Source organism: Scophthalmus maximus, chromosome 19, assembly GCF_022379125.1.
Source record: "Scophthalmus maximus strain ysfricsl-2021 chromosome 19, ASM2237912v1, whole genome shotgun sequence".
Classification (NCBI taxonomy): Eukaryota; Metazoa; Chordata; class Actinopteri; order Pleuronectiformes; family Scophthalmidae; genus Scophthalmus; species Scophthalmus maximus.
Window position 1 is genome coordinate 6671958 of NC_061533.1, and position 18586 is coordinate 6690543.

The 18586-nt window shown below is 42.7% G+C and overlaps 2 protein-coding genes and 1 long non-coding RNA gene across 3 annotated transcripts; 1 reads left to right on the forward strand and 2 right to left on the reverse strand.

Annotated features, from left to right (window-relative positions):
• Positions 1-1410: 1410 nt before the first annotated feature.
• Positions 1411-7045, reverse strand: LOC118314286 (flavin reductase (NADPH)). Its single transcript, XM_035640643.2, has 5 exons — positions 6974-7045; positions 4132-4350; positions 3219-3420; positions 2212-2376; positions 1411-1812 (listed from the first exon to the last, which is right to left on the reverse strand). Exons 2-5 carry the CDS (start codon positions 4264-4266, stop codon positions 1655-1657), a joined length of 660 nt encoding a protein of 219 aa, XP_035496536.1. The 5' UTR covers positions 4267-4350; positions 6974-7045; the 3' UTR covers positions 1411-1654.
• Positions 4073-18339, forward strand: ppef2a (protein phosphatase with EF-hand domain 2a). The gene is made up of 18 exons (XM_035640639.2): positions 4073-8348; positions 9117-9176; positions 9307-9315; positions 9661-9788; positions 9880-9934; positions 10039-10214; positions 11011-11125; positions 11714-11760; positions 11962-12128; positions 12249-12285; positions 12865-13014; positions 13134-13478; positions 14200-14385; positions 14502-14644; positions 15059-15165; positions 15968-16134; positions 16686-16773; positions 17291-18339. Exons 2-18 carry the CDS (start codon positions 9125-9127, stop codon positions 17542-17544), a joined length of 2226 nt encoding a protein of 741 aa, XP_035496532.1. The 5' UTR covers positions 4073-8348; positions 9117-9124; the 3' UTR covers positions 17545-18339.
• LOC118314287 lies at positions 14165-17446 on the reverse strand. Its single transcript, XR_004794628.2, has 3 exons — positions 17344-17446; positions 15932-16148; positions 14165-14631 (listed from the first exon to the last, which is right to left on the reverse strand). It is a non-coding gene; the product is annotated as an uncharacterized LOC118314287 (long non-coding RNA).
• Positions 18340-18586: the final 247 nt, after the last annotated feature.

The window sequence follows — 18586 nt, forward strand, 5'->3', positions numbered from 1 at the left end:
TGTATTTACTTAGTTAGTTAGTTAGTCAGTCAGACTTCATTGTCCCCGGAGGGAAATTCTTTTCCACATCACTGTACGTCAGCTTAACACACATCGTCCCACAACAATGACAGAAAGACATACATTAAGTACGACACAACAGCACACAATAATGACACGCAGAACAACATGAAAACAAGACTCGTAGTTCCCTCAGCGAGTCCCCTTGTTTAAGGGATGCTATGGCTGTGCGTATCAGGCTTTTGCCAAAGCGAGCCCTTCTGCACCTCCTTCTGCACCCTCCAGCTATTGGCTGGGACACATCAGTATGCCGGAATCTCTCCCACATCAGGATTTTATTGAGCGGCTGTTTCTGTGGGGTTGATGGGACAAGAACTGCCTCAGCCACTCAACGTTTGTCATGTCATATCAGAGAGCAACACACTAACCCCTAACCCCATACAAGATGTTCGATCTCAGGACAGCAGCCACTTGACAAAAGCAGGACAGGGTTATCTGGCCCCATCACATTGCCTCCATCACTAACCTATCTGCTCTGAGATTAGAAGTGTATGACTACCATACCATGCATATTCAAAGAAGGTCGGGATCCGTTAAGATCGGGATGATACACAGTCATCTGGTCTTAAAGCTCCTTGTAGCAGCAGGAGACAACTTGTAAACTAAACTTTACTCTCCTTGAAAAGTCAGAATGCGACGGATCTTTATAGTTTCCAAAATGTCTTACTGTACAGGATTTTCTTCATTGAATATATCTCCACAGTGTTGTTTTCTTCCACTACAACCTGGAACCGGTAAAACAGATTTATACAACAAAATGACACTGTAAATCACTGGCTGTGTCACAAAGTGCTGCCAAAAACTTCAATAAGAAGTTTCCTGTAAAATCAATTAGAAATTTATTTATAATCAGTTTTAAGTTTCAGGTTTAACAATGTGGTTCAGTCATTCATGTGGGAATTGCAAGTTTTTTTCAGGCGTCTGAATTAGCAGATGATATAATTCTGCAGAGGGGTAATGACTTGAGTCTTGACCACAGAATTTAACTATACAATATATCTCGGCTTTCTTTCCACTGCTTGTGCACTTAAAAGCGTGCTGCACTTCTCACCACACCCTGATCACTGGAATCAAATCGAGTCAAATACAATATTTTACCTTTGACATACTGGCATTTAGTGAGATATCGTCTGGCAGCTGTAAGTAAAGAGATGTGGCGCCACACTGACCGCATGTGGTTGTAATCACGTCTGACAGTCCCTTTTTTTGTGAAAGCAGTAAAACCTCAGGTAGTAATTTAGTGGTTGGTACCGATAATAGAAACACCCACAGGGTTTTCAAACATTTAAAAACAAGAGTGTGTTAAACAAGAGTAAATTAAAAAAAACCATAAAAGGCGGAAACATCATATCTAATAGGAGACTGTTGAAGCAGACAGATTTATTTAAAAGGCCAGTACATCCAAATAAAAAAACAAACAAAAAAAAAAAATATTAATAGATTAATTGAGAAAATAATCAGTTGTGTCAATGTTTTGAACATCAAGAAACATCAATTTTTCTCTGTTCACGAACAGATTCTGATCGCGAATTGTGAGCAAAGGGGGTTTTTGGTGCTTGAGCTCAACCGACCCTTTATCGATGGCACCTTTTCCTCATTTGGTCGTGATGGCGACTCCCCTCTTGACCCAGGCGTTGCTGCTGACTAGGGAGAGCATGAAGCGAGCCACGTCGCCTCTTCCCACCGCGCCGCCTGCAGGCTGACCGCTGTCGTGGGGCACAAAGTATCCCTCGTCGGTCAGAAACTCTTGAGCTGCGGAGGTCACAGAGACGAAAAAAACACCCGAGAGTCAGTGGCGTTACGGCAACAGCGTGTTCATCTGGTAACTCAGGTGTGCAAAAGGGACACAGCAGCAGTTTGCCTGTCTGAACACAAGCTGAAACCTCAAGGAATGCATTGTTATTTAAGAAGGAGGAAATAAAAATAGAGGCCCATTCACCAGTGCGTAATGAGAACACGTGCTAATAAGCTTGAACTGCGCCTAACTGGATCCTGAGGCGTTGCACTTCACTGAACGAAGCTCTGTTATTCTGGGTTTGCGTCACCCTGACTCCAAACCAGCTGCCTCCTGTAATTGTTAAATCATTGCATGTTTCTTCATAAGGTTTGCCCCCCCCCCGCCCCGTTGGCCACTGGCCGTCTGCTTTTAACCTGAGGCCGGCAGGTTCTTGAGGCCAGGTGGGCGGACCACAGTCCAGGTGATGTCCTCAGTCTTCTGCAGAAACTGCTCCATCTCATACATGTTGGTGAGGACGCTCCGGATCATCGGCAGCAGGAGGAAGCGGATGAGGTACGGTGAGTGCGTTCCGGAGTCGGCTAACAATGAGAAGGGGGAAAAATAAAACACAATGTGACAATGAAACTCTCCTGATTTATGATTCTTTGAAATTACTGCATTTTTTGGTCAATTATGTGCATTTCAAAAAGAAAGAAACTTCTCATTCCGACACAATCGTTTAACTTGAAGACCATTTTCTATAACAGAGGACAAGACAGAATTAGAAACTCACCGTAAACAAAACTTCCGAATGTTACAAGACTAGGGCTGCAACATACTTAGTTGTTTTCATTATTGATTAACCTGCCCACTATTTCCTTAATTTATCGAATAATTATCTAGTATATGAAACAGTCGAAACAGGGGAAAATCAAAAATGATTTGAGCCTGGAGTGATGACTTCAATTAGCTTGGTTTGCCCAGAAAAACTGTCCAAAAACCAAAGATACTCATTTTACTGTTATACAAGCTAATAACTTATTGAATTCCCTCATTTGAGAAGCTGAGACCAGACTGATATTAACATCCCTAAAGCCGTGCTGCCAGTGTGGCAGCAAAGCTAATGAAGACGAAAGTGAAATGTAATTCCTTGGCCTTGGAAACAGAAGCTTGACTGAAGGTCCACTTACTAGCCCCTTCCCAAAAAAATGAATGTAAAGCTGATGCGCAAGACGTAGAAAACACTACGACTTCTTTTCGACATGTCTGATGTGGTTTTTGGTGTAAAACAAATGCCCCCTTGTGGACATTTGAATTAAATCTCCTAGAATATCATATATTTATATTTAACGTGGTGCGAACAATGGAGGGTGGATTTGTTTTTTTTCTAACAACAAATCAGAAAAGGCCTTGAAGGCATCACCGTGTGTGCCGGACTCACGCTGAGTGTACCAGGAGGTCATGGTGATGACCCTGTTGACCCGGGCCTCCCGCATGGCGCCGATCACAGCCTTCATGGACAGAGTGTAGCCCGTCACCGCCGAGAAGATGGAGGCCGGGAAGCCGAGGCACGACATGATCACATCCTGTCCTTTGAAATGCGTCCTCAGACTGTCTTCTGAGAAAATATCAGCTTCCACCACCTGAAGAAAGACGGAGAGGAAACCTGAATAATCCTGTGGGGAGTTTTGGGCGCTGTATGAATGCATATGTGAAAGTGACCTGTAGTGTAAAGTGCTTTGACTGGTTAAGTTTTAGTTTAATTCAAAATAAAAATCTTAAAAAACTCCTTTTTTCTTCCTTTCTCTTAGTCTTACAGTCCTTCTAAAGGATACTTGTGTGTGTGTGTGTGCGTGTGTGTGTGTGTGTGTGGTCCTCATGAAATGATAATTATCAAGCTTTTGTTTTTCACTTTGGGTGTGGGCACTGTTTTATAGGAAATGTTGCTCCAACAAGAGCAAATAGAGAGAATTTGAAAGGATGATGATTGTGGGTCATGTTCATCGCGATGAAGGAACTTACTGTATCACCCAGGGCAACATGTGTGACTCATTTAAGTGTTTTTAACAGTTTTTTGACATCAATGAAATAATGAATGACACAGAGGAATAAGGTATATTGACAATAAATTTTAAAAAAAAAGAAGATGAACGCCAGGCTTAGCTGCTTTGCAGAATCACACTCAGATTGTCAAACCTTCTAGAACATTTGTGGCTGCCGTCCAAAAACACCCTCGCTTTGCCACAATACAACATTTGTCACTGTGTTATCGCACTGACTTGAACTTTGAGCCCAGCAATGGCTCGCTAAAGTCAAGCGGCGCAACAAAACACACGGAGTCAGTGTTACTTTACCTTGAGATTATCATGATGTATGGTGAGTTTGGCCGGGTTCCTGACGACGGCGGTGACCGTGTGACCCTGCTGCAGCGCCTGGTTGACCAGATACTGACCCGTCTGCCCAGTGGCTCCCAGCACGGCGATCTTCATCCTCAGACTCTGAGACACAGACCTCAGTCAGACGATGTGTTGAGCGCTCCGACCTCTTAAAGTTACTGCTGGGCGGTTCCCTCCCTGTTTCGCAAGTACAAGGTTATTATGCTCTGTCATGTAAGATTTAAATTATTAACACAGGGATTTTCTGATAATCTTCGACATGATTCTATGCATATCAGAGCGGATGACCCAATTGCCTGGTTTTTAACTGGTATGTGTTGTCAGCTGTGAGACCTTACATAGAGACACGCGTGTACCTTTCCAAATAATTTCCCATCATTTGAATTGACCACAGGTGTCTTCTAGTCAAGTGTAGAAACATCTCAAAGATGATCAAGAGAAATAGGCGGAACCGGAGATGCATATACAGTTGTAATAGCAAAGTGCAAATAGCAAATGTGATATTTCAGTTTTTTCCTTTTTAATACATTTTCTTTTTTTTGGGGAGGGGGGGGGGGGGGTCATTCTGTTTTCACTTTGTCAGAATGGGGTATTGCAGAGTGATGGGGACATTATAATTCATTTTTACTCTACAAACAATAAAATGTGAAAGAGTAAAGGGGTCTGAACACTTACAAAATATAAATAAGGGAAACCTGTAGGAGTAGATTTGCCACCAAAGATCAACAACACAGGATTAGGACATCTATCTAATTATCTCCCTGGCTATTTCTGTGATTGGTTTAATAGCAGTTGAGACTAAATTAATTCAAATATTGATAATTTAAAACTCAAAAAGATTTGAGAGTGAGGCACTAGAAAATTGTTGCAGACTAATTTTGTGCTATGAACAACTCAATTACATGACTTCACTGTTTTTCACACATTTTCTCTTTTCAGTAACATATAGGGTTTTAACTCCCCACAATTTGTAGTCATTTGTTTTTTTTTAAATCAGAGATGCTGCCTTTTATTCCCTCTTAGCATTGAATGACACATGGGGATACTCAGTTTGTAACTTGACATCTTATTAAATCACCACCCCCATCTTTTATTGCTGGTGTGCAGTAAGAAAACATCCAATACTGTGGCAGAGACGTGGAAACTCAAATCCAACCTGCAGTCAAGCGCGTCAAACACTGTGCGTCTTTGTTTATGCCCAAACTGGGCTGAATGGATTATGTGCGCGGCGGTGGAGGATGATGAGCTCGTTGATCAGATGCTCCACGAGGACACTGAGCAGATACTGTTCACTGCACATCGAATGATATCGGTTAGGGAGATGGTTCTACAGAAGATCTACAGGATTTCTTGGTAGTTCATACAGTAGCTGCTATGTTATTGCCAAACGGATGGCTTGGTGGGATGGATGAGGAGAACTCTCTCCTTTACTGATTTCATTTATCATGTGTATTATGTAATCCATAGGCAAACCTTGGAGCAGCAGTCTAAAGAATGACATGTACAGTATTGGCCTGAACATAGGATGATCTTGATTTTAAACAGATTTTTAGGAGTGAATTTGGAAACGATTGCTACAGAGCCACAAGTTCCACACACCTGGATTCAGGAGGTTTATTCCAAGTGTCTGACCTGCCATCTTCAGTTCTCCACAGATGTTCTAAGGGAGCTCAAGTCAGGGTCAGTCAGTCAGTGACTTGCCCATAGCATGATGCCACCATCACCATGCGTCACCATAGGGATGGTGTTAGCCAGATAATAATAATAATAATAATAATAATAATAATAATAATAATAATAATAATATTAACAATAAATTTCATTTATAGAGCACTTTTCATTGCATATGAACAGGTCCTGGTGTTTGCCAGACATAGTGTTTGGAGTCCCGTCCCGCACTTTCATGAATGAGAAGTTTAGAATTTTGGATGCATTTGCAAAGAAGAATCTCAAGAAATGTTAGGTTTGTCTTTTTTCGGTTTTGGAGAAATATGGTGGTGCATTAGCGCCCCCAACTGGCAGGACATGTTATGTTGCGTTGTAAGCAGTGTTGACAAGTTTTGACTGACAAAATGCTCATATGGCCTATATTTGTACACATTCTTTGAAAAATAAGTATGCAGATTGCTATTTTAGCTGCTCCTGCATCATAAATATCATTTCACATACTGACAATTGTCAATCGATCACTTTGATATGAAGGAAAACTTTAAATGTTGACAATTCTCAGGCAAGTTCTGTCGCGTCGTAAGCAAGGTTGTCAAAGGGTTTATGTCGCTCATATTTGCACACATGATTTGGAAAATTGAGAGTGCCGATGTCACAATTAACTGTTCCTGGATTATAATTACCATTACGCGCACTGACAAGTATCCAAGCAAGTACTTTGATACTAAGGAAAACGTTAAAACACAGTATTTCTCAAGCGAGTTCTGCCTCATACAACGAGTGTATTTCTGTATGATTTCCGAGTTGGTACACGGATATTTGTAAATCACAATTATGACTCCGGTTTTTGACACTAGTTGCTGCAATGAAAAGAGGAGCTACTCTGTTAATAAGCTTCCCTCTTTAATGTAAATATGGTGGGGAAAAAATTATACAATTCAGCAACAGAAAACACACGCCCCTTTCTGTGATGTAAGCTTTTTTGTAAGCAGTGCAACATACATAAATAAACATATATACATAAACATTTGACCACTTTTCTCCGAAGCATTCATTTTAACGTAATATAGAGATAAAACGAGAGCAGCTGCAGCTGTTAAACGTCGCAATTCACAAACAAACGACAACTCACCGTCGCCATGTAACGTCCGTAAGGAGGCGTTCAAGAGCCACAGCGGTCGGGTGTGTTTGTAAAGCAGCGGTTTTCAAAAGTTCAAAATTTATATTTTTGACAACCCCCAAATGTATATTCTAAAGGAAAATTATAATCTAAACTGTTGATTCACACGTTAGCCACACGTAAGGGACTAGATTATCTGTAAAGCCTAAATTATATCATGAATCATTAAAGCATTTATTGAAAGCATACCAATGGTACCTTATCAGAACGTGGTATTTAAAGTGGAATACAATAAATACTAATAATGACTTTTTACATGTGTGATAATAAATGTTCAATGTCAAAAATTATGTCTACCAGTTGTGACCAGGTCAGCAAAAGGGATATTCTATTATTTAAATCATTTTTTGAGACCTGAAACAGACCAGGGATTTACCAAAATACCTATAAAATGCAAAAAAGCATAGCAGAAACATGTTTGTTTTCTTTCTTTACTTATATTAGCCAACTTCTCCTATTAATCCTGTAAACGATTTATATTGGGGCCCCTTGTGCTGTTCCAATATAATACCATATTTTAGACTACTGCTATTTCAGATGTGGTAAAAAATTTAAAATCTAAATATAAGATCATAAATATACCTGACTAAATAATATAGACTATTATAACTTTTGTTTGTGGTGAGGGGTTTGTGCTTTTCTCTCAGCCTTGGCCTCAACGCAAGTTCTGCTGAACAGATCTGTGACGTCAGACCAGCCGTTTCAGCACAAACTGCAGCGATGAAACATGTAGGGATCCCTCATTTGGCCCAGTTGGTCAGGTAATTGGTAAGATCCCGAAAGAAACCAGTCAAGAATTGAGTTTTGCTCTGATAAAGTCACTTGAGCTCACGTGCAAAACACCAGCCTGGACTCAAACCGAGCACCTGTCATCAAAAACACTTCCAGAACAACAACAACAAAACAAAGATGCTACAGCCTCCCTCCTGCCTTGTATGTTTACCTCCTCACTTTTCCATCTTCCTATATAAAGACCAGTCTAGCCGCATCAAGTCATTAGCTCAAGTAATCCACTTGTGGCTCGGCGCCTTGATTATGTGATCGCACTGAGCAAGGCGAGGAGTCGACCAGCGTCACCACAGACCTGGGAAGAGCTGCACGGTGGAGATACCTTCACACACGAGGCCTCTGTGGTGAGTTACTGGGCACCGCTGCCATCCATCGACCTCACAATGACCAGTGTGACTCACGTGCTGCAGTTCCTGACCTGATCCTGGCGGACCGGTGGAGTATGAAACAGGGGAAATGGCTGTTTGAGTCCTCGCCGACGAACCACTGACAGCCAAACAACTCGGGAACTGGTGACTGGATAGAAGGAGGTGACCACGTAAGTAACGCGCAGCAAACATCCCTGGAAGAATAAAGGTGCAATAGGTAGAACTTTTATTCATTTATCATTCACAGAAACAATGTTTTGGTTTGAAAACTCTATCTGATTGGAAGACCTGGGTCTGATGTTAAATATCTTTACATGTGAGGGATGGCACCCTTCTGTTTTTTTTAATGAGTTATCATGCAAACACACTCAAGTCAAATCTGCCATGTTCAGATTAAAATGCACGTTACTTTATTGGCTTTGTAAATTGTAAACAGTAATCTAAGCATCATTTATTTACCCAAAACAACAAACAAAATCCCGTTTCCCCCGTTTTATTTCTCCCATTGATCAAAATAACGTTGGGCCTGTGAGGTTAAATCCCCGCTCCTCGGTTTCATAGATTGCTTAATGTAAGCCTTTGTAGAATCAAGGCGAAAACAGTCGCCCTGCTCCGGGATTGAGGCCACCGAGGTCAGGAGAGAGCCACCGGGTAACGAGATTAAAGGTGCACAAAGGCCACTGTCCTCCAGCCTCAGCTCTCCTGCTGCCACGCTCAACCCTCCGCTCTGCGAGTGGAGGAGGCCGCGATCATTTACAAGTGTGTGAATGAGTATAGTGACCCTGAATCCCAACTGCGTGGGAGATGTGCTGATTTCAAAAGGCCCCATTCCCCTTTATGGAATGCCGTGTTATTGCTTTAGGGACTTTTTTTGGCTGTAATTTTACATTCAGTTACGTGTGAGTGATTTAGTTTTCGTTTGTTTTTCTCCCGAACAGGGACAGTCATGGGATGTGGCGTCACGAAGTCCAGCCAGTTCCACAAACACTCTGGAAAAGGTAACTGTGATTCCGCAGACCGTTGAACTCCTTCGGATTTGAAGAGTGCCCAGTCGCCGAGTGGTCGTTTGTGTTGCATTGACGTATCTCTTCTTCTTTTTTTTGCCTCTCTTCTTCTGCCGCATTGCAGCCGTCACGAGTAAGCCACGTCTGTCTTACCTTGTCTGTTCTGCTGTAGTTGTAGTTAGGGTTAGGGTTGAACGTCCACCTTGAGCAGAAAACAGTAAACTGCAGTAAACAAACTAGAGACGAACTCTACTTCAGCAAAACCAAAAAGTTCCACACATTTTTGACTCAAACACATATTTTTCTGTGAATCATTGAGTTAAACAACAAACCTTTTAAAAACAAAATATAGTCATTTCACTTCATTACAACCCTTTCTAAAAGTCCTCATGTCCACTGAGAAAAGTCGGCCCTAGTACCAAAGTGTGCAGAATCAGTTAAGCGTTCAAATCCTCTGATCCCGCTGTGTTTGATGCAGCCATAAGAGCTGCCGTCCTGATCCAGCGATGGTACCGTCAGTATGTGGCCCGCATGGAGCTGAGACGGAGATACACCTGGCACATCTTCCAGTCCATCGAGTACTCCGGAGAACAGGCTCAGATAAAGGTGACAGACTGCACCAGAGACAACCTGAATGTTAGCCTGACGCACAGAAATGAAACTACAAGCTCGACTCTCCTCTCTCTTCCCTCTGCAGCTTTACAATTTCCTCGGCTACCTCATGGACAATTTCACACCAGCCAGCAATGAACGTAAGATTTCACATTGTCAAAAATGGCCGAGGAAATGATATTGCGCTGGGGGTTCTGAGTGCGCCCCCCCCCCCCCCCCCCCCCCCCCCCCCCTTGCCTTCCAGGAAACCTGATCTCGCACATCTTCAGGGAGAACGAGGTTTGTCGGGACGCAGAGTGGGAGAGGTACTTCTGCTACAAGAACATCGAGGTGCCCGAGATTTACTCAGGACCTCATCTCATCTTCCCTCTGACGGTGGAGCAGGCAGTCGGGCTGGTGGAGGCCTTCAGGAACAAGAAAGTAGGTGCACGGTCACATCAGCCAGCATTGGTTTTGACACTTCACTTAAAATCATCCAGGTGTCGGTCACTGGATTTTTGGGACAGATGCTGATGCTGATGACTGGAAGTTTAAAATGTCAGGAATTCATGTGATGGTAAAATTTAAAAAAAACAATCTCGATGCAGGATCCAAAGGAACAAATTTACTCTATTGAGGATGTTAATTGTGGATAATGGAGGACGAGTACACAAGACAAATCTTACATAACTTACTTTCTTATTTAATCAGTCGTGTAAAGAGTCTAGTTTATTGAAAAGCCACCTCTAAATAAAAAATGTTATCAGTGTATTATTGTTTAATTTCAAGGTCTGTGCAGGAAATGAAAGAAAATGCAGGCATTTAAAAATTCTAAGGTAATAAAATATACAATAAACTTTATTAACATAGCGCTCCTCTCGACAAAGTAACAAAGTATTTAGGAAAAAATGGAAATAGAAACGCAATTCAAGCAAGAAAAAAAAGTGCAAAAAACAGAGGAGAGTGACATTTTGCAATTTAAAAAAAGTTTTAAGAGGCGATTTTTTAAAAAATCTTTAAGGATGTTGCCTGTCTGATGTCATTTGGTAAACTGCTCCACAGTTTTGGCTCGGTCCCCTTCAGTCTCCAGCCGTGATGTGGGAGTAACGGGCTTCCTCAGCATCCCAGCAGTGATACACGCTGCAGGATGATGATGATGATGATGATGATGATGATGATTAGTTCATGTGTTTGTCTGTGGCAACACTCCTCTGCTGACAAGTCTCTCTCCCAGTAGCAGCTGCACTCACGCTACGTCCTCCAGCTCCTGCTGGAGACCTGGAGGCGGCTCCGGGTGTTGCCAAATATCAACCGCATCTCCACCTGCCACAGTAAAGAGATCACAATTTGTGGTGAGCGCAAAGAAATCCTTGATTTGACAGAGACAGGTGGGTGATTGGAAATGATGGGGAGGATGAGTGGGGCACGATATTTAAAACAATATTCCTCAGTCAAATGTGAACTTTGTGATTGCGTGGTCAGCTTCTAAAACAGCTGAAACAAGTTGCTGTTGACAGAAAATCAATAAGCAAATTAATCTTTTTTTTATTATTCTCCTAAAGATTTTCTGTCCGGGGAATGTTTTCTGTTTTTGTTAATCTCCAATATTATAGCAAACTGAATCATTTGGGCAGGTATTATTATCCAAAGTTTTTAATAGTGTATTGTACATGTGTATAATATATGATTTTATACAGTCCAAACATTTAATGAGAAAAAAAAGAGAACATTTATTATGAATAAAAAAAGGGCCATTTGTTGCAGCTCTGAGTTTAAACACTTGAGGCAGCACCACATCACAATAGATGATTTTTTTTTTTTAAATACTGCACTTAAGCATAATCCCTGAATGAATTGAGAGCTAAAGTCTCTTTGTTGTAGGAGTTAAAACACATCCAGTCAGAAGTATGATCTGTGTTGACCTATCTTCTTCATTACAGGCGATTTGCACGGCCAACTGGAAGACCTGCTGCTGATCTTCTACAAGGTCAGAACCTCATCTTCTACAATCTTTCACTGCCACTCATTTGAATGAATGAATTCCGAGAAGCGGCACATTCTTTCACCTATTAACCAACGATCAATCCTGTTGCCGTGTTGATCAACCGAACGACGTAACGTTTTCCTGTCTAAACTTCCCCTGGCTGCGTCAAACCTCTTGGGTTTCACCAACATGTCGATGTCACAGAATGGCATGCCGTCCTTGGAGAAGCCCTATTTGTTCAACGGCGACTTTGTAGACCGAGGCAAAGACTCCATTGAGATCCTCCTCATCCTGTTTTCATTCATGATCGTCTACCCAAGTGACGTCTACCTCAACAGAGGAAACCACGAGGACCATATAGTCAACCTGAGGTAAAACCAATATACGTACAATATCGAGTCTCATTCGTCAACGGACTACTTGTCCTCCCTTAACAAATTCATCAGGTGCGAAGGAAATGATTTACCTTTTGTTTCCTCGGCCTGCTTTAGGTACGGCTTCACAAAGGAGGTGTTGACAAAATACAAGGTGGGTTTATATCATGTAATCCTGAAAAGATACATATCTCAGAACCCTAACCTTTCCTTTTGTTTGCTGCTCAGTGTCGACTCCTCATTCCTTCTTATCAAACTATCGCGTGTCCTTAATCCCCTTAATCTTTGGAGCAGCAAATTAAAACGGTCTGAGTCTCCTTCGGCTACACATTCCTAGTAAAGCCTGACGAAGGCAGACTTCCTCTCCCGATACGCTACCAGTCACTCCTCCTCGCGGGTAAGAGGATTTGAGGTCATTGAACCTGCCACCTGCAGGACATCTGACTCTGCTCAGGGCTTGTCATGAGTCAGGGAGGTCGAGGTCAAAGTCCTGAACACAATCAGCAGTAATTTGGATTCAAAATTTGGTTCATGGACGCTCGACAGGCATCAAACTCTCAAACTTAGACAGCTTCTTTACACTGGAGACACAAGCTGCAACAACCTTTTAAAACAAAGACAACTGCACCATCAAGAATGAATGAAAACCTCCCTCAAATGGGACAAAAACCATGTTAAATAGAAGAAGTAGAAGAAGAATATCAATGAACTCCTGCTTTGTGTGCTTCCTCAGTTGCACGGCAAACGGATCCTGAAGCTGCTGCAGAAGATCTTCAGCTGGTTGCCATTGGCGACAGTGATCGACCAGAAGGTGCTGGTTCTCCACGGAGGGATCTCCGACACCACAGACCTCGGCGTCCTCAGCCGAGTGGACAGACACAATGTGAGGAAACAGCACACAGATCCTACACCCGCATTCATTTTCCCTTCATGTTGTTGTTGTTCTTTCATCAATTATTGTGAAAGTCCCCGAGACCTGTGCTCCTCTATGTTCCTTCCCAGTACGTATCGGCGCTGAGGCCTCCGAAGAAGAAGCACATTAGCTCGACGAGGACGTCCATCGACTCGGACATGGACGAGGACGTGTGGGGCGCCAACAAGTTGTTCCAGCGTCGGGCCTCCTTCACCTTCCCCAGACCTCTGGTAACCCGCGGCGGGTTCCACAACCGCTCGCTGCAGGACTTCTCTGACCGGATCAGGGTGGTGGTGGTGGAGGATGAGCTGGAGGTCCGCAGGAGGAGACAGTCGGCTTTCATCTCGGGGAACAGCAGGCCAGAAAATGAGGGGACTCCGATCGCTTCCACCGACTCGGTCAACAGTGACAACACCAGGGAAGAATGGAAGCAGGTGATGAGTATGAATGTTTCTCAGCTTTACATCAGGACCAGGATCACAGTAGTGTCTATATAGCGCTGCCGAATGTTAGGCGTCTCATTCGTTGCCTATTTCTAACTCCAATACTATAAATGATGAATAACATTTTAAATAAGTACCTTAAAGGCAGTAAATAGAAAAAGGAAGAGGAGGGAAAATAATCAAATATGCATACTCAGAAAAGTTTTTTTTTAATCTATAAAATGAATAATACACATGCACAGAGACATACAGAATAAACATAACAATAGTGATAATGAAACTCAATAATAACGAAAAGAAAATCTATAGCACTTATCCAAACAAGGTATAAAGTTCTTTACAAATACATGTGACTAAAATGACACAGGACAAAACAAGACAAAGCAAATAAGAAAGATAACATAAAAGAAAATAACAAAAAATGTGTTAAAATATGACGTGAGAAATGATTTAAAAAAGGGTTCAAGTGCTGGCAAGTCTAATCTCATTACGGTCTGGAGCGTAGGGAACTTGAAGCTCCATAATATGTACGTGGTCCTGACAAATCTTAAATAACAGACAAAAATGATGCTTTGGTCGACCGAACACAACACTAGTGATGCAGGAATAAGGATTCAGGCTACTATTAATGAAGCTACAGTACTAAAAACAAAATGGTCAACCAGAGGTCAGCGCTCTTCAAATAAAAAAAATCTCCCTCCCTCCCTCCCAGATCCTGGACCTGCTGTGGAGCGACCCCATGACCCTGGACGGCTGCATGCCCAACGAGGTGCGGGGCGGGGGCTGCTACTGGGGCCCCGACGTCACTGAAGACTTCCTGAACAGGCACAATCTGCAGCTCATCATCCGCTCCCACGAGTGTAAACAGGAGGGTTACGAGTTTTGCCACAACCGCAAGGTGAGCTCAGACACCGGTGGCCAACGGAACACTTCACCCGGTTTCTAAACATGTCATGCAAGTTCAAAAAAATCGACATCAAAACATTACATTTTTCTCTCGTCTCACTCGCTCAGGTCCTCACTCTGTTCTCCGCCTCCAATTACTACGACGTGGGAAGCAACAGGGGCGCCTACGTGAAGCTGGGTCCAGACCTCGTGCCTTATATGATCCAGTACCAGGCCACCAGCATGACCAGAGAGCTCACTGTGAGACAAAGGTGCGAAAGACAACAGGAAATATATTCATGTGACTTCATTTGCTTTTGATTTGTCATAAGACAACTCGCGCAGAAGATCCGTTATTATTATTGTACAATCTGTAAGTAGGCAGGAGTCAGTGTTTGTTTAAATTGACTATGAAAATTGTCACATTGACCTTCTGTAAGTTGACTTATCATTTCAGCACAACATTCCTCAAATATGAAACAAATGTGTACACAGCGCGTCTACATTATTAATGGTACAAATATAGTCCAAAAACAGAACAATTAGAATTGGCACATTATTTTTTATAACTCCTGTGTAATAAAAGTCCACTTTATCATATTTGAATTGTTTCAAATTTTAGATTTATTTTGTTGTTGTTGTTTATTATGTGGTATCTTTTCTTCTTCTTTTAATCCCGTCTGCAGTGTCGGGCGAACCGAGCGCTCAGCCCTCAAGGTCCTGCGGGAGCAGCTGTTTGCGCATAGGTCCGACCTCATCTGTGCCTTTAAAAAGTTCGACAGCACCAACGCAGGTGTGTGTGTGTGTGTGTGTGTGTGTGTGTGTGTGTGTGTGTGTGTGTGTAGTGGGTTTTGTCATCCAGTTCAGTCCTGCTATATAATTTCTTCACAGAGCTCTCAAAGGTTAACGTCTGGATGGGGAGAAATACGAGCTCACACCTTTGTGCTTTGTGAGGAGCATCATATTCCCCATTCACAAGAAAGAACAACACGTTTGATGGTTTCACATGAACTTCAGCCGCATTTGTTGTTGTTGTTGTTCAGCGATTCAGCCAACTTACCCATTTCGGGGTAATGAAGCATGTATTTGCCTCCACTTAGTTTCAAAGTACTTGCTTTTGAGCGGAGCCGGACTGACAACGGACTTCTGTAGTTTGATAATGCAATTGATGATTCATATTTAAAAAATATACATAATATAAGCTACAAATCCACTTTTTTAAAACATAAACTAACTATCATAAACAAGCCTCCTTTAAATTTGTTTTTTTAAAGAGTTGTGACCAAGATATGCAGAGTGGGACGTTTTATAGAGTTCATGAGAAATTAGCTAAAACTTATCATTGACAACTTTCTTGATATTTATTAGCCTACAGTATGTGTCAACGTCAATGAGTCTGTGATAAGCTAGTGTTGGATAAGTTACTGGTTGGGCCTCTTCTTTGGATGCCTTCGGGAGTGGATTTCTGAGATGTTTGTTCCCCTTAATGAGAGTGTGTGGAGAATGCAGCACATTATATCAGGAATCAAATAATGGATACAAGTGGTGAGAATAGCCACCTTCCAGTTCACCTCGTCCCGTGTCCTCGCCGGCAGGTCTCGTGTCTCTGAACGACTGGGCCGCTGCCGTGGAGAGCGTGATGCACCTCGGTCTGCCCTGGAGGATGATGCGCGGGCAGCTCGTCACCTGCAAGACCAGTGACGGCACGGTGGACTACCACGACTGGTTCAACGAGCTCGCCATCAAAGGACCCAACACTGACGTAAGTACGGGAGTCTGTCAACGACACAAAAAGCTTTTGGGGTTTTTTTTTTTTTTTTATGTAAAAAAGAAAAATCCAATTCCCGGCTGTGTGGCAGACAAAAGCTTATAAGAGGCACAAAAAACAACATAAGAGGAAGTAAATAAAAGAATGGGTTTCACAGAGAATTGACAAACCTACACAAATTCATTTCAATAAAAACTATTTGACAATTAAAAGTATAGCAATTTTTCTTTCAAGAGAGATGTTGTCGGCGAGACTTTGAGCCTTCAACAACGTCTGTAAAGATTTTCAATCATCCAAGTCATGATCATCCGAGAGGGTTTTAGTTGAAGGCAACTGGTTGTAAATGCTTGAAGATGCTATCCAAGTCCAGTTGCCCTCGATTAGACCCGCCGCTTGTCAAGGTTGTGAACAGACAGAGTCACAACACACTGAAAGTAGTGCTGCCAAGGCCAACGTGTCATAGAACGGCGCGCTGTTTAATGAAAATTAAAGATTTCTCAGTCGGGACCTTCCTCACTTGGCTTCCATCACTCCTCCTCTTTCAGCACATTGACCAGAGTCTGCTCGAGACTCTGTATCGCCACCGCTCCACCCTGGAGACCATCTTCCGAATCGTAGACACGGACAACTCAGGTAAAAAGAAATATGCATTTCATTACTAAGACAAATGACATGAAAACTGAGAACATATGAACACACACTGACTGTTCCGGGTCTATTCTGTAATTTGCTGGTGTATTATTTCTTGGTGGCGAAACAAGTGAGAAAGAAAAGGTTTCGCCATCGGTGCCCCGGAAATCAGAATGTTTTGGGTTTTTTTGCAGTAAAGTGTGTCAGAGCTTTATGAAGTGTTTGTTGTGTCCAGATTGAGACGCCTTCAGCCTCCCTAAGCCTCACGGTAGTGCGGTAAAAGAGGCCACAACCGGTTATGGGCTCCCGAATCCTCCTAGTTAAGATGAGGATTAACCCACTGATCTACTGCTCTCTCTCCCTCCCCCACCTCTGATCTCACACACGCACACCCACACACACGCACACACTTTTTTCCTTTACCTCATGCACCTCCCGTATATCTTTCTCCCTTTACCGTCATTCCAGCTATAACCGCCCTAACCTTTGACCTCCTCCTCCTCCTCCTCCTCCTCCTCAGGCTTCATCAGCCATGAGGACTTTCGGCAGACCTGGAAGCTGCTGAGCGTCTACCTGAAGATGGAGATCACCGACGAGGCCATCTCAGACCTGGCCGTCACCATCGACAGCAACCAGGACGGCAGCATCGACATCGACGAGTTCATGGAGGCCTTCCGCCTCACGGACAAGAAGAGCCGGCTGGAGCGAGGGCGGAGCATGTTCATGGGCACGGCGCCCGACCTCACCAAGCTGGAGGAGGACCCCAGCATTTGAGCGGAGGGCGGGTCTTAACCCTGAAGACTGGAAACAGGAGAGTGGCCCTCAGCTCGGACTCCTGAGCAGTGAGGCGGCGAAGGCGAGGGCGGCGAAGATGCGGCTGACGCAGGCTGCTGCGGTGACGCGCGTTAAGACGCAGGGTGCTCCTGAGCGACAGCTGCGGGGATTGCATGGGATCAGGAGGGGGTCAGAGGTCAGGGTGTTTGACGGTGAATGTTCATTTCACTTTGTGAATCCGTTTCATCCGCTGGAGGAGGAAGTGTGGGTGAAGCACGGCTGCACGAACAAGAATTTGTTATAATAGTTTCAATCTGTTGCAAAGATCTGTAAAAAATCTACAAACAGAAACAAAAAGGGTTCATATTTAGGCTGCATGATTATTACAATAACATTACTAGATACAGTGATCCCTGTTAAGTTTGCATTTGTATGCATATCTGTCATTATTTTTTTAACAATATGTTTTGACTCTTGAAAAGAGTAACACCTGCACACCGTCTTCAGATTTGATCAGGTTGAAATGTTTGATCTTATCTGCATTATAAGTTAATCTGCTGGTGATTTTCTCAATTAGATGAAAGGAAAATCGCAAAAAAGACAGTTTCAAGATAACATTCAATCCAAATCCCAAATGCATTCAGTTTACAATTATGTGCAACAAACACAAACATTTATTTGTGTTACTGCTGAGAGTATGGAAAGTTTTTGACAAGAAATGATTACAAACAATGGACCTGAATTAGTTTCATCAAGATAACACTATATAGATACTATTAGAAACTGACCCAAAAATCAAAAAAAACAATGTACAACAAATAATTGTGCAACTCATCAGAAGCACTATGTATTTGCAAATAAATGCTGATGGTGCCTTAGCAGTAGAATAATTTTAACTTCTAGAGATGAAGTTAAATCTGGGACACACTGATGAAGATGACCATGATGATGATGATGATGAGGATGATGATGCAAACTGCCAATAATATACTGGGGTTTGCTCCTTGTCTCAGGTGGGATACAAAACCTCCCCTCGTCTAAA

What these genes read in the sequence shown, in the direction of transcription:
- ppef2a (XM_035640639.2), top strand. Translation starts at nt 9,125, where the DNA reads ATGGGATGTGGCGTCACGAAGTCCAGCCAGTTCCACAAACACTCTGGA. An exon ending in CACACCAGCCAGCAATGAAC is followed by an intron (nt 9,935 to 10,038) that starts GTAAGATTTCAC and finishes CTTGCCTTCCAG; the next exon opens with GAAACCTGATCTCGCACATC. An exon ending in GAGCTCACTGTGAGACAAAG is followed by an intron (nt 14,645 to 15,058) that starts GTGCGAAAGACA and finishes TCCCGTCTGCAG; the next exon opens with TGTCGGGCGAACCGAGCGCT.
- LOC118314286 (XM_035640643.2), bottom strand. Translation starts at nt 4,266, where the DNA reads ATGAAGATCGCCGTGCTGGGAGCCACTGGGCAGACGGGTCAGTATCTG. An exon ending in GACCTCCTGGTACACTCAGC is followed by an intron (nt 2,377 to 3,218) that starts GTGAGTCCGGCA and finishes TCTCATTGTTAG; the next exon opens with CCGACTCCGGAACGCACTCA. An exon ending in CAAGAACCTGCCGGCCTCAG is followed by an intron (nt 1,813 to 2,211) that starts GTTAAAAGCAGA and finishes TGACCTCCGCAG; the next exon opens with CTCAAGAGTTTCTGACCGAC.